This window comes from Balaenoptera acutorostrata, chromosome 11, assembly GCF_949987535.1.
Source record: "Balaenoptera acutorostrata chromosome 11, mBalAcu1.1, whole genome shotgun sequence".
Classification (NCBI taxonomy): domain Eukaryota; kingdom Metazoa; phylum Chordata; class Mammalia; order Artiodactyla; family Balaenopteridae; genus Balaenoptera; species Balaenoptera acutorostrata.
Window position 1 is genome coordinate 3,755,672 of NC_080074.1, and position 16,019 is coordinate 3,771,690.

The 16,019-nt window shown below is 46.9% G+C and overlaps 1 protein-coding gene across 12 annotated transcripts in view; it reads right to left on the minus strand.

Annotated features, from left to right (window-relative positions):
• Positions 1-16,019, minus strand: part of PPARA (peroxisome proliferator activated receptor alpha) — a 78,504-nt gene that overhangs the window by 18,681 nt on the left and 43,804 nt on the right. For all 12 annotated transcript variants that reach the window (XR_009009672.1, XM_007189205.2, XM_007189201.2 and 9 more), the window contains exons 3-4: positions 6,710-6,959; positions 466-626 (exon numbers count right to left, since the gene is read on the minus strand). Coding sequence is in view for 11 of the 12 variants with exons in the window: in XM_007189205.2 (XP_007189267.1) it covers positions 466-626; positions 6,710-6,917 (369 nt within the window). In the remaining variant the exon portion in view is untranslated. The remainder of the gene's footprint in view (positions 1-465; positions 627-6,709; positions 6,960-16,019) is intronic.

The window sequence follows — 16,019 nt, forward strand, 5'->3', positions numbered from 1 at the left end:
TCGTGGTTCGGGTGGACAGGCCCCCGACATGCAGGAAGGGACTGCTGGGGGATCCCGAGAAGCTGGGGAGGACACAGCCGTGGGTCTGGTCGTCGCCCAGCATGTGCTGCAGGATCCTGACATCTCTGATGGTCGTGAGAACCACTGCCCTCCGTGACCTTCGGATGAGGGTGGAGAGAGAAAGTGGGCAAAAGCTCTCTGACCTCGCATCCAAATGAAGGGAGCATCTTTAATGTGGTTTATTTTCTGTTAAAGAAGACACTCTCTACGTCATTTACAAAGAACAGCCCAGCAATATGCCATAGACTCTCCAAAGAGGGAAAGGAATGTGTTACGTGGGTCAGTTTCTGATCTACAACTTGAGCAGACCTTTCTTGGTTGTGACAAACATTTGTGTATAAAATAAAAGGAACCACACGTAGTCCCCGAAAGGCCACCTTTCTCCCCACCCAGGGTCCACGGTACCTTGCAGCCTTCACACGCGTGAACTCCGTAATGGTAGCCCGAGGCTTTGTCCCCACAGATTCTACACTCGATGTTCAGTGCTACGCTGGACGATTCCTCGGTGCTGCCAGGAACCACAGGGTAAGAGACGGACGAGGGACTCGAGGCTGGTGAGAGGGTGTCTAGGAACACAAGGGGAAGATTTACGAATATTCACAGCCTCGCCATCCGATGTCGAAACCAGCTTTCTGAGGATCTGAGTTCACGGGTGAGGCACTGAGTGGGGAGGCATCAGCTGGTGGGGTAGGGCTCCCAGGCTGCGTCCACCCTGGCCTGGCCCTTGCACGCCCTCTGTGCTCCCACAGCGACCACGTCGCCGGCAGCCCCACAGCTCCCACCCAAAGGGCTCCCCAACTAAGAAACAACTTCACTTTTTAATCCATAAAAAACAAAACAAAATGGACTAAACCACGGCCCTGCAGAAAAGGCCACTTTGCAAGTAGCCTTATTCACACAAATGGTTACAGCAGCTTTATTCCTTTTTTTGGTGGGGGGGTATACTATTTTATTAACATTTAAATGTCACCAACAATGAGCTCAAGTATATGCTTGCCACATGCTCAGATTTTTTTTTTTTTAATAAATTTATTTATTTATTTTTGGCTGTGTTGGGTCTTCGTCGCTGCGCGTGGGCTTTCTCTAGTTGCGGCGAGCGGGGCCTACTCTTCGTTGCGGTGCGCGGGCTTCTCATTGCGGTGGCTTCTCTTGTTGTGGAGCACGGGCTCTAGGCACATGGGCTTTGGTAGTTGCAGCACACGGGCTCAGTAGTTGTGGCACACGGGCTTAGTTGCTCCTGTGACATGCTCAGATTTTTGACACAAAGATAAAACGGACAGACAGCTTTAAGGGTGCAATGTATTTAACACTGCACAATATAGTCAACAATTAGACAATCTAGGGGGTGGTATAATTATACACTACAAGTATAGTGACAAACCCTGGAATTGGAGGAAAACCTGCCATTCAGGACTTAGCAGAGGTCCTTGCAGCAGCTTTATTATTCTTAGTTTGCCAAAAATCGACATGTCCTACACAGAACTCATTGCTTTCTTTGCGTCCTCCCTTCCAGCCCTTTTGTAATTGTTAACTCAGTAAATGGCATCAGAATACACAATAAAAATCCAACACAAAAGCACAATCCATGAAAGAAAAAAAAAAGAAGCTGGACTTTCTTGAAATTAAAAACTTCTGCTCTGCAAATGACACTGTTAAGAAAATGAAAAGAGAAGCCACCGACTGGAAGAAGCTATTTGCAAAGCACGCGTCTGATGTAGACTTTTATCCAAAATATGCAAAGAAGTCTTACAACTCAACAGTAATACAACAAAAAACTCAATTAAAAAATGAGCAAAAGATCTGAATAGATATCTGGCTGAAGAAGATAGCAAGTAAGCACATGAAAAGATGCTTCCCGTCACTGGTCACTAGGAAACTGTGAATTAACACAAGGAGACAGGGACTTCCCTGGTGGCGCAGAGGTTAAGAATCCGCCTGCCGATGCAGGGAACACAGGTTCAAGCCCTGGTCCGGGAAGATCCCACATGCCGCAGAGCAACTAAGCCCATGCGCCACAACTACTGAGCCTGTGCTCTAGAGCCCGTGAGCCACGACTACTGAGTCCACGCACCGCAACTACTGAAGCCCACATGCCTAGAGCCTGTGCTCTGCGACAAGAGAAGCCACCACAATGAGAAGCCCGTGCACCGCAATGAAGAGTAGCCCCCGCTCGCTGCAACTAGAGAAAGCCTGCACGCAGCAATGAAGGCCCAATGCAGCCAAAAAAAAATAATAAATAAATAAATTTTAAAAAATAAAAATAAATAAATAAATAAAACAATGAGACATCACTACACATCTATTAGAATGGCTAAAATCCAAAAAACTGACAACACCAAGTGCTGACAAGGATACGGAGAGCAACAGAAACTCTCATTTACTGCTGGTGGGAATGCAGAACGGTGCAGCCACTTTGGAAGACAGTTTGGCAGTTCCTTATGAAGCAAAACAGTCTTAAAGGAATTACACTCCTAGTTATTTACACAAGTGATTTGAAAATGTATGTCCACACGAAAACCTACACATGAATGTTTTTAGCAGCTTTATTCTTTTTTAAAGAATTTTATCGAAGTGTAGTTGATTTACAATGTTGTGTTTAATTTCTGCTGTACAGAAAAGTGACTCAGTTATATGTGTATATATATATATATTCTTTTTCATATTCTTTTTCATTATGGTTTATCACAGGATATTGAATATAGTTCCCCATGCTATACAGCAGGACCTTGTTCTTTATCCATTCTATATATAATAGTTTGCATCTGCTAATCCCAAACTCCCAAACCTTACCTCCCCCATCCCACAAGTCTGTTCTCTATGTCTGTGAGTCTGTTTCTGTTTCATAGATATGTTCATTTGTGTCGTATTTTAGAGTCTACATATGAGTGATATCATATGATACTTGTCTTTCTCTGACTTACATCACTTAGTATGATAATCTCTAGGTCCATCTATGTTGCTGCAAATGGCATTATTTCATTCTTTTTAATGACTGAGTAATATTCCATTGTACATATATATACCATGTCTTCTTTATCCATTCCTTTGTCAATGGAAATTTAGGTTGGTTCCATGTCTTGGCTATTGTAAACAGTGCTTTAGCAGCTTTATTCTTTTTTTTGGCTGTGGCATGTGGCCTGTGAGATCTTAGTTCCCCGACCAGGGATTGAACCCAGGTCCTTGGCAGTGAAAGCACAGAGTCCTGACCACTGGACCGCCAGGGAATTCCCCAGCAGCATCATTCTTAATTGCCAAAAATCAGAAGCAACCAAGACGCTTCAGTAGGTGAGGCCAATCCCCAAAGGCTACAAACTATATGATTCTTTTTTTTTTTAATTAATTAATTAATTAATTAATTTATGTATTTATTATTTATGGCTGTGTTGGGTCTTCGTTTCTGTGTGAGGGCTTTCTCTAGTTGCGGCAAGCGGGGGCCACTCTTCATCGCGGTGCGCGGGCCTCTCACTATCGCGGCCTCTCTTGTTGCGGAGCACAGGCTCCAGACGCGCAGGCTCAGCAATTGTGGCTCACGGGCCCAGTCGCTCCGCGGCATGTGGGATCTTCCCAGACCAGGGCTCGAACCCGTGTCCCCTGCATTGGCAGGCAGACTCTCAACCACTGCGCCACTAGGGAAGCCCTATATAATTCTTAATATCCGACATTTGTGGAAAGGCAGAAATAGAGCAATGGTAAGAAAAAAATCAGCAGTTGGAGTAGGGGTCGGGGAGGCAGGGTTGAGTAGGTGAAGCCCAGTGGCTTTTTGGACGTAGTGAAACTATTCACATGAAAATGTAATGGTGACTACAGGACACAATGCACTTGTCAAAATCCACAGAATTTACAGTACAGAGTGAACTTTAAACGTGTGCAAATGAACAAAAAAAGCTGAGGCGGTCCAGAGATTCCAGGATGGCACACAGAAGGTGATGATACAATCTACATCACGAATGTAAGACACATTTGTAGGAAACCTCGCTGAAGATAGTCGTGTAAGTGACCTTGGAAACGAATGGAGTCTGTGAGGCCAAAGGCCAAAGAACTGCACCTGGCACTGTCCTCAGCCGATACAGTTGTTTTCCACAGGGCTTTGGGTGAGCAGTTCTGATGCCACCGCACTGGAAATGAACAACTAATTGTGCATTTAATGATGGTGCCTGAATGGATGGCTGGATGGTGGGCCAGGTCTCTCACTGTTGGAGTGTGAGCTCATCGATAAAGCGAGAGGAGGAGGCTAAAGTGGTCCATGTGGTGGCGGATTAGAGGTGCAGACGTCTGTTTGAACTCACGTTTACCCTGACATTGAGACAGACAGCTATATACAGAAATACAGACGTGTACATACACGCGTTAGTATGTCTCTGCTCTATCAGCTGAGAGAGCCTAAAAGAAAAGATACTCCAGGGAATTCCCCGGCGGTCTAGCAGTTAGGACTCCGCACTTTCACGGCCGAGGGCACGGGTTCAATCCCTGGTCGGGGAACTAAGATCCCGCATGCCGCTTGGTGCGACCAAAAAGAAAAAAAAAAAAAGACACTCCAATAGCAACCTGAAATGCTTAGAGGGAACAGTACTGAGGGCTAAGGGGTAGTCCCATGACCACCACTCACGGTGGAAAAATCTCAGAATCCTTGGGGCACTGGGTAAAATACTCAAAAGGGTTTTTGCCTCTGAACTGGGGCAAAATTACCTCTAGAATCAACACTGCTCTGGTTCCGTCTAACAAAGCTTAACCACAGGACCTGAAAGGGTCAACTTTTTCCACGTAACTTAACTGCATTTCAGAATAAAACTCAAGAATATTTGTGTAAATACAAAATTCTCCATCATCAACAAAGTTCACAATGTGTAGTATCTAATAACAGATTGTAAAACATGCAGAGAAGCAGAAAAGCATGACCCATTCCACTCCTATCTACACAAGAGAAGTGGAAGCACTGCCCATAGAGAGGTGTGTACACGTGTGTGTGTGCTCCGGGGATTGTCCCCTTGATCATTATGTAGCGTCCTTCCTTGTCTCTTGTAAAAGTCTTTGTTTTAAAGTCTATTTTGGGGCTTCTCTGGTGGCACAGTGGTTGGGAGTCTGCCTGCCATTGCAGGGGACACGGGTTCGAGCCCTGGTCTGGGAAGATCCCACATGCTGCAGAGCAACTAAGCCCATGTGCCACAACTACTGAGCCTGCGCCCTAGAGCCCGCGAGCCACAACTACTGAGGCCGTGCGCCACAGCTACTGAAGCCCGTGCACTTAGAGCCCGTGCTCCACAACAAGAGAAGCCACTGCAATGAGAAGCCCACACACCGCAATGAAGAGTAGCCCCTGCTCGCCGCAACTGGAGAAAGCCCGCGTGCAGCAACGAAGACCCAACGCAGCCAAAAATAAATAAATTTTAAAAAATAAATAAATTTTTTAAAAATTTAAAAATAAAGTCTAGTTTGTCTGATCCAAAACCCACTTCTGCCAAGAAGTACAGTGGAGTCAAGTCCACCCCAGGCAGGGCTTCCTTTAAATCAAGGTACAATTTACACCACATTATACCGGGGTGGCTTAAATGTTGCTCAGAAAGATGAACTGTGCAATGATTTCCTCTTTCCCAGTGAGGTTACCTGAGCAGACCCCATGTTTTATTTCTTTGTATCTGCCTTGGCTGATGCCTGATGTAGTATTTTTTCCTACTGTCACCATCTTGAAATTTATCTTTTCAGTTTTAATATTTTTTTATTGAAGTATAGTTGATTTACAATTTTGTGTTGATTTCTGCTATACAGCAAAGTGATTCAGTTATACATATATATACATTCTTTTTTGAAATATTCTTTTCCATTATGATTTATCATAGGATATCGAATATAGTTCTCTGTGCTATACAGTAGGACCTTGTTGTGCATCCATTCTATATATAAAAGCTTACAGGGGAGTAGGGAGATGGTTCATACACATTTCCAGATAAAAGAGAGTGATTTTTATGACAGTAGGAGTCTCTGCTTTAAAGAAATATAAACTCACAGCATTTAAAAAATGCAGCTGACTGCTGAATTTCAAGCATTATGTGATTTATGTACAGCTTTTAAAAAGAAGGCATACTCGTTGGTTATTTAGTTTAAATATAGCAGTGTGTACATGTCAATCCCAAACTCCCTAACTATCCCTCCCCGCCAGGTAACCGTATTTAACATAAATAACCAACAGGGACAAAAAATTAAAATTAAAAAAAAAAATCAGTCACCCAGGATGCACTCAAAGATTTGTCCACAAGGAGGTCTGTTACAGAGCTATTTATCATGGTGAAAAATTACAAACAACAGGCGGCTCAGATAAGTTACATGCAAGAGATTACCCTGTAGTGTAAAAATTATATTTTCATGTGAAAAAATCAAATGAGCTACACATTTATGGTGTGTGCACTCTTATGTGTATATTATACTTCAATAAAAAGTTTATCCAAAAACAAACAAAAAAAGAAGGCATACTATGCTATGATATGCGAGACACACCTGAAAAGTTTCAAGGCCCAGTGGCACTGCATGTTGTGCTTTTACACATCTAAAGCTTTTAATGCAGAGGGATGTGACTTCTTCTCCAGGTAAAGAGAACAACTTTCTCTGTGGAAAAAAACATTTCTAGATAAAGCTTTCTAGGAAATAGCACACGTACCTGTAATAACGGAGCCATCTGAACCTGGACCACTTCCTAAATACTGGTATTCTGTAAAACTAAAGCTTCCAGAACTGTCCTCACCAATGGACTGAGAAATCTCTTGAATGGTTCCCATTTCTTGCAGGAATTCTTCAGAGAGTGGACTTTCCAGATCATCAGCCTCGAGTGGGGAGAGGGGACCAATCGGGCTCTCTGTGTCCACCATCTCGACTGGATAGAGCTGGTCCCACCGCCGGGCTCCACGTTCCTGGGAGGAGAGAGAAGTCATGGGTGAAGTGGACATACAAGAACACTGGTTTTCCTTTAACAAAAACATCATTTATCAGCAGAGACACACCTGAACTCATAATCTAAAAAGTAACGTTGTTGGCCATCTTACCTCCACTTGACTCTTGACAAACTCATTAAGAAAATGAAAATCTTTATTATTTTTTTTTATTTTGGCCGAGCAGCTTGCAGGATCTCAGTTCCCCGAGCAAGGATTAAACCCAGGCCCCTGCAGTGAAAGCACCGAATCCTAACCACTGGACCACCAGGGAACTCCCAAGAAAATGAAAATCTCTAAACAAGAGCACGTCTCGGGAGCCAGAGCCGAGCAGGCCAGGAATCATTCATGCACTGTCGAGCACACACTGTATCCGAGGTAGATGAAAACAGCAGAGGACACACATAAAGTCCCCGCTGTCCCGGAATGCCCCTTCTGGTGGGGACAGGTCTGGACAGTCTGATGGGGATACAGTGATGCAGGGGGGGGGATGGGGAGGGACACACCGTCCTACATGACCGGCCAGGGAGGACCTCTCAGAAGAGGGGCGCAGACACCTGCAGGAATGAGGGAGTGAGCTGTACGGACATTTTGGGTAGAATGTTCCAGCAAAAGGAGCGGCAAGTGGAAAGCCCCCAGGATGGAAGCATGCGGGTACTTCCAGGCATGCGCAGGCCAGTCTGGTTCAGGTGGGAGCCCGGGGGGAGTGGGACGGGCAGGCAGTCGGCACACACGCTGGAGGCAATATTATATGTTCTCCTTGCACCCGTGGGGGGAGTCATGTAGGTATTCCTAAAGAATGGCTGCGCATAACAAATACATCGTAGAGTTAAAAAAATCTAAACGGGTCAGTCCCCAACAGCGCTAGGCTGTTTCAGCTCACACACAGAAGAATGCTCTCCACGTGGGCACTGTTACGGGCTGCACCGTGTCCCCCCAGATTCCGCTGCGGGAGTCCTAACCCTTAGGACCTCAGAATGTGGTTGCCTTTGGAGATACTAAAGAGGAGATTCCACTAAAATGAGGTGTTTAGAGGGGGCCCTAATCCAATCTGGCTGGTGTCCTTATAAGAGGAGATTCGGACGCACAAAGAGAGACAGCGGGGTGCACACACAGAGGGGCGACCACGTGAAGACCCAGCGGGAAGGCTGCCACCTGCAAGCCAAGCAGAGAGGCCTCGGGAGAAACCAAAGCCGCCGACACTTTGATCTTGGACTTCAAGCCTCCAGGACTGTGAGAAATAAATGTGTTGTTTAGGGGCCCCAGTCAGTGGCCCCTTGTTAGGGCAGCCGAGCACATGCGCACAGGTGCAAAGTCAAAACAGCGGTCCTTCCCGTGATGGCTGGTTTCATGCTCTTGCTCAAGCCTCTGAAACCACTTCCTGTGACCCTCAGCCTTGTGCCCGTTCTCCTAGCTCGACGTGGGCCCTGGTGACGTTGTCTCCCCCGATCTCGCCCTGGTCACCATCCCCCACCCCCAGGGTGACCAGTGGCACCGGGCCATCGCCTCGTCCAGACCTCCCTGTGCTGTCCGCCTCTGTGCCAGGCCCCAGCCCCCCTGCCTGAACCCCCCTCCCATCCCTGCCTTCCCCAGGCCCCGCTCCAGGTCCACCCTCGAGCCCCGTCGGGTCCCTTCTCGCCAACGAGGCCGACAAGGTGACATTTAGCTTCTGAAATGGTCACAGGGAAGCCCACGGCTCACATCTCGGACAGGACCAGAGGAGGTGCGTGCCACCAGCCAGCGCCAGGGCCCAGCGCGAGGCGGCTGCCCTCTCACCGCGATCACAGAAGCCTGGGCTCTTTGGACCGAGTGAGAACACACTGCCAAAGCAAACGCGTGGAACGGACTTGCGTAAAAGCATTGCACATCTCAGCCCAGCTGAAAGTGAACAGTAGCTTTAAGTGCAAAGATGAAGGGATGGTTCGGCTTCCTTTAGAAATGAAAAATGGGTCCAGTTCACACATTTTTGTGAAATTCACATCTCATGCCTGGAATTCTGAAAACAAATGGTCATAGTGGACAGTAACACACAACAAAAAAGAAAAGAGAATCATTGAACGTCCGTAAGATTTAGAAGACTTCATCGTCTATTAGTGTAAATCCGGCTGTGAATCTGTGCATTTTTTCTATCATATTTTATCCTGCATCACAATTGAATTTCTTCAAATGGCAAGTAAGATAAAGGTGTTAAGCATTACTTAAGATATTTTCCACCATGAACAAAAGGTTCCAAAGTGCAGTCATTAACTTACTACCTTCACCATAAAGTTCAGCCTAACAAATATCTGATAGCCGGGCAGAGGCTGTGTTATCAATGGGGCCGTGACCACCTTCTCCTCTGCCCTGTCATAGTCTCAGCGCTGCAAGGAAAACACACCTGGACAGCAGCCTCTTAGTCCTGCAAATATTCTATCTTCCAACCAGGAGTGTCCAGAACGGGAGGAACTGATCTTTGACTAAATGATAGTCTCCCTGTCATTACATCCAGGGAGTTAGAATGTTCTGAGATCTTATCATTTTACTTATCAGCTGCTTTTAAAGGATACCTGAGATTTATGTAGAGAAACACCGGTGTTCCTGTTAATGAAGAGCTAAACGAGATCCCTGGGGAGTGAGGCAACACCGTGACCTCCGGCCAGAGGACTGGCCTTTGCACAGATCACTGGACACCCTGGCCCTGCCTGCTTCCAGCCAGAGCAGATAAGGGAGAGTGCCCTTTGGACGTGTCCCCGGGCAGAGCTGAGGCTGCATGGCAGGCAGCCCGCTCCGCCGGCCTGCGGCTTCCTGGCAGGCTCTGCACCTGCTCGCCCCATGCCGCGGTCACCTCTGCTCGGGGGGCAGGAAGGTCACGGCAAGTATCTGCCTCTCAAATCCACAGAACACGGCCACCGCCTGGTCCATCGAGATGGGCAGCCAGTTACTGTGCCCTGTGCCCGATGGCCTCGGTCCTCCGGGGCTTTGCAGGGAGAAAGAGGCACAGCAAACAACCTCTTAGCAGCTCCCAGTGTGGCCGAGGAGGTAAGAAACCAGGAGAGGATGCAAGTGGAACTCAAACAGGCCTCGGATCCCTTGCAGGGAGAAATGAGGGAGAGAGCAGGGGGTGCTGAGAAGAGGTAATAAAGCCAAGTTCCAGCAAAGACGTGGTGAATGCATAATCCCATCACCCCTTCCTGGATGACCAATCCTGAGACGTGTTGGTTTCTAAAGGCATTTTGTTTTCTTTCCCATCCAATTTAAATGTTAGAGCTGCATCCTGTAGAACAGAAACTCAGATGTAAACTGCTGAAATTCTACTTTTAGTAGAACACTTTTCAGTCAAAATGTTGCTTTGAGAATTACGAAGCAGGGTATAGGAAAACTATAGAACACTGGGGAAAAAATGATACAGGCAAGAAAGAAGGGAAGAGGAAGGGAGGGAGGGAGGAAGAGAGAGAGGGAGGAAGAGAGAGAGGGAGAGAAGGAGGGAGGGGCCACAGAATCCTACCATTGCTTTATGTCACCCAAACACAGGGCAGGTGAAAACACCAGAAGAATTTTAACACTAATTGTTAACCTTGACATCAAGGGATTTTCCTTATCACCAACTCTTCTATGACTCGGCTGTTGGGAAGATCGGCTAAAATGAGTTGCTGGTGGCGTCATGAGCTCTGAGTCTGTGAAGACATGGAGGGCCCAGCACACTCTGCTCAGGGTACCCCAGCACCTGGGGCCCAATTCTGATGTAGCCCTAATTATAGGGACAGTGTTGGAAATGTTTTCATGTCTCCCACTAGACGGTACGTCGCTTGCGAGTAGGGATGGACTTTGCTATCTCTGCGTCCGTACTTCCAGCACAATCCCTACGATGCAGCAGGCGTTCCGTTTCCACCCCCACTGCTTAGCAAGGTTGGCACAGAACTCGAACTTAGTCCACACTCAGCAGGTGAAGGTCTGTGAGGCCCCACCTCGGCTTTGCAGCTGCCTCCACAGCCTGTGTCACCCAGACGGCAAAACGGCACGTACAGTCAGTATTCGAAAGACAACAAAACGTAAGGATGTCTGAAACAGAAGTCAGAGTGGCGCTACCTCGGGAAAGTGATCAGAAATTTACAGAGTGAATCATAACCATTGTAGGGGCTTAAAAACTAAGCATGAGAGAGGAAACAAACAAACAAAAAAATCTCAGCATCATAGTGAACAACAAAGTCCAAGTCGGCAGGAAAGGGCAAGCTTCAAACAGGGATGTAGGGGGCAGAGGTGTTGCTTATCGACCCCTTTATCCTGAGAACGGGGACTGTGCCCACAGCCTGGGCAACCGACTGGCACACATTACAGACTGCTCAGGAAAGGCACGACCAGATCACCAGCCTGACTCTACCTTAGAAGCAACAGACAGAGAACTTGGGAAATGATCGGTGATAAAATAAGTTCAGTGCTTTGAAGAAAGAGTAAAGAAGCATCATCATCTGACTGGAATAAAAGACTAAGAGGAAATCACTTGGTTGTTGGCTCCCAACCGTGTTAATGTATGTCACCCATTTTTTGCCTCGTACATTATTAACCGACCTTCTTGGACCTAGAACGCCTTTTGTAAACGTTCTCTGAAATTAAGTGTTAAATAAAAGTTAGCTATTGAAATATGTTTACATGCTATGAAAACAGATACTCAAAGAAAAAGAACAAGTGGAACTGGGCTGGAATTCTCACACTCAGAACTTATATTTGACTCAAAAGGGTCCGAGTAGACAGTTACAAACATCAGTCTTTTACTTTGCTGCTTTTACCTTTCTGTACTCGACTCGAACTTACTGTGTTGTAAAGCCCTCTCAAATGATCACTTATTATGCCTCATTAATGCCAGCATAGAGGAATCTATTGACACTTGCCTTTGCTAAATCAAGTCCAATTAGACTTCACTGAGTGGTTTAAAGGTAAAAGATGGAATTTTTGTTAAAGGAGCACCATTTATGTAGCAGACAAGCAGCTCTCAGGCAACAAATTTTTCTGTTTTTCACCATTTCTATTTCACTCCCTTGTCAGGTTCTTTATACTTTCCTGTATACTTTTTAGATATTATAGATACTATTTAGATGCCTTTTGGCTTAATTTGTTGGGCTAGGATTGAAAACAACATTTCAAAATAAACAAAAGAATGCTAAAAAGCCCTCTGTACCTTTACCTCGCACCAGAAGTTCACTGAAAGAGATGAATCATTAGCCCCTGCATAATGATTAACGACTAAGTAAGTATAGAAAATGCCTCGGAAACACGTTTAAAACAGAAGAAAAAAGGACCAGAGTATAATCATGGTAAGGCAACGAAGGACTATGTATTTTAATGAATTAAATCAAACATATTATGAACAGTCTGCACATCAGTGAGATTTAACTAGAGCTTTCTAGATCTTTCCCAACAAAGCCTAAGGCATGAAATTTTATAATCAAAAGAATCTGGCATGCAAAAATGGGGGATAAAGGGTAGTTGTGAGCCTCTACACCTTTATCTTTAAAGGTGCAAAAAGAATGTTCCCGACTGTTTCCAAGAAAACGCCCTCCGGTTTTACACAAAGATCACACTCTCTGATAGTATAGAAGTGACTCCAGCCACTTCAAACCCAACTCCTTCCCATTGTCCTGAAAAGGGAGTTATCATTCTTAAATATAATCTCACTTCTGTGGATGGTGGTATCAAAATAATTACAGGAAAGCGACAGTTTGGACACACTTTAATGTCAGCTGCAATGGAATTTGAGGGAGCAGAGAAGCTTACTACAACAATCAAAAGTCAATGCATGGGGACTTCTCTGGTGGCGCAGTGGTTAGGAATCCGCCTGCCAATGCAGGGGACACGGGTTCGAGCCCTGGTCCGGGAGGATCCCACGTGCCGTGGAGCAACTAGGCCCGTGTGCCACAACGACTGAGCCTGTGCGCCACAGCTGCTGAAGCCCGTGTGTCACAACTACTGAAGCCTAGAGCCCGTGCTCCGTAACAAGAGAGGCCACCTCAGTGAGAAGACCGTGCACCACAACCAAGAGCGGCCTCTGCTCGCCGCAACTAGAGAAAGCCTGCGTGCAGCGGCAAAGACCCAATGCAGCCAAAAATAAAATAAATAAATAAATAAAAATAAAAAAAAAAAACAGATTTAGAAAAAAAAAAAAAGTCAATGGATGCAGCCACTATGGAAAACAATATGGAGGTTCCTCAAAAAAACTAAAAATAGAGTTGCCATATGATCCAGCAATCCCACTCCTGGGCATATAACCAGAAAAAACTGTAATTCAAAAAGATACATGTACCCCTATGTTCATATTAGCACTATTCACAACAGCCAAGACATGGAAGCAACCTAAATGTCCATCGACAGAGGAATGGATAAAGAAGATGTGGGGGGCTTCCCTGGTGGCGCAGTGGTTGAGAGTCTGCCTGCTAATGCAGGGGACGCGGGTTCGAGCTCTGGTCTGGGAGGATCCCACATGCCGCAGAGCAGCTAGGCCCGTGAGCCACAGTTACTGAGCCTGCGCGTCTGGAGCCTGTGCTCCGCAACAAGAGAGGCTGCAATAGTGAGAGGCCTGCGCACCACGATGAAGAGTGGCCCCCGCTTGCCACAACTAGAGAAAGCCCTCACACAGAAACAAAGACCCAACACAGCCATAAAAATAAATAAATAAATAAATAAATAAATAAATAAATAAAAATTTAAAAAAAAAGCAAATATATATTAAAAAAAAAGAAGATGTGGTACATACACACAATGGAATACTACTCAGCCATAAAAAAAGAATGAAATAATGCCATTTGCAGCAACATGGATGGACCTAGACATTATCATACTAAGTGAAGTAAGTCAGACCGAGAAAGACAAATACCATATGATATCACTTATGTGTGGAATCTAAAATATGACACAAATGAACTTATCTACAAAATAGAAACAGACTCACAGACATAGAGAACAGACTTGTGGTTGCCAAGGGGGAGGGTGGGTGGGGAAGGGACGGAGTGGGAGGTTGGGATTAGCAGATGCAAACTACTATATATAGGATGGATCAACAACAAGGTCCTAGTGTATAGCACAAGGGACTATATTCAGTATCCTGTAATAAACCATAATGGAAAAGAATATGAAAAAGAATATATATGTATATAACTGAATCACTTTGCTGTCCAGCAGAAATTAACACAACATTGCAAATCAACTATACTTCAATTAAAATTTTTCTTTGTCAGCAGAAGTCCATGGAAACGAAATTCGCATTTACCACCCGAAAGTTTTGACCCAGTGTAGACAGAACCAGTAGCAATGGTGATGACGCTGAACTTTTAGCAGCCAGACAACAGAGAAGCAACGGAGGACCGAGGCCCTCGACAGTTCCAGACAAGGAGGTCCTGATGGGTCTTGGCAGAAATACAACACATAGACGACAGGCAGACGTAAGGCTGAGCCTTCACTTTCAGAGTCAAGCTGGTGGTCACCGTTGGGACGGGAGGCCGTGTTTTATGAACTTCGTGGACCATGTAAGTCCCCCTGAGCTGGTGACTGGAGAACGCTGGAGACACCTTGCGGGGACACCCAGCCCAGGGCAGTGGGCGTGGGGGCCGGGAACAGGGCAGGGAGGAAGACAAGGAAGGTGCACAGAGCACCCCAGAGCCGGGCCCTCGGTAACAGTGACTGCATTGCTTTTTTTAATGGGCCCAGCACCGGGGCAAGGGAGGTAGCACTGGTCCCATTGACAGAGGAGAAAATGCAGAGACTCGAGGAGGAAAGTCACTTGTGCTGCCAGTAGGCGAAGAGAGAGAAAGAAATAAACAAGTGATCGTCGCAGAGGCAGTGTGACGAGTGCCGTCACGGGACACCCTGAGGGTTGGGAAGGCTCCACAAAGGAGGGGACACCCGAGCTGCATCCTAAGAGGTGATCAGAAAGAAATGCAGCAGCAGAAAATAAAAAACGGTAAGGGGCACTTCTAAGAAAAGCCCACATGCAGAGATGACCTAAAACATCACAGAGTAAGTGGCCGAGAAGGTCTGGACAATTCACTTTGGGGGGGCTGGGTCAACTACGCGTCGCTGCACAGCAAACAACCCCAAAGCTCAGTGGCTTGAACTACGCCGCTTTATTTGTTCACAATCCTGTGGCTCAGCAACTTGGGCTGGGCCGGGCTGGCCGGGTCTTCTGTGGTCAGGTGGCAGCCGCGGCTGGAGGGTCAGTGGAGGTGGGTGACTGTGGCCGGGCCCTTCTCACCACGTGGCCTTCCGTCCTACGGAGGCCAGCACAGGTTTCTGCAGGTGCCTTCGTGTCCCAACAGTGAATGCGGAAACTCTGAGACCTCACTCGTAAATGCTGCATCACTTCTGCCACAGTCTGCGGGTCAAAGCGAGCCCAGATCCAAGGGGTGGGGAAATGAACCCTACCTCTGAGCGGTGGGGGGGGGGGGGGGGGGGCGGGGAGCCTCAGAGAAACTGGGACCATTTTTGATGCAGCACAGGGTGGGGGCAGGGAGAGGAGCCTGCAGAGGCGGGAGGGGCCGGCAGTGCAATCAAGGTGCATCGCCGCTCTCAGGCGCAGAGTGCGGACCCTGCCCTGCAAGCAGTAAGGAGTCCCGGAGGAATGGTAAGAGCTGCAGCAGGATTGTTCTGGCAGCAGGGTGGAGTCCAGATTTAAAGCAGATAAGGCGAGAAGCAGAAGACTCCTTAGGAGGCTGGGGTAACCGTCCGCATAAGAGGTGACGATGCCCCCGGGAGCTGATGTGGGGAGGCGGGGAGGACGAAGAGCTAACATGGGCAGCTGGCAGGGCACGGAGCAGGGAACAGGGGCACAGCCTAGGATAAACCTCCTCTCTGGCTTAGGTAACCGGGCGGACGGGTGACATCCACGAAATCCGGAACGTAAGGAGAAGAGCACGGTCCCAGGGTGGAGAGAGTCATGGAAAGGAGAAAGGTGACGAATTCAGTTGTGAACTGCAGGTTACGGTGTCTGTGGGACGCACAGGCTGGGCCTCTGCAAACGTCATCTCCTCTTCTGGGAAGTTCTGATAATGTTACCAATGTTCTCCTCGTAGGGTTCTT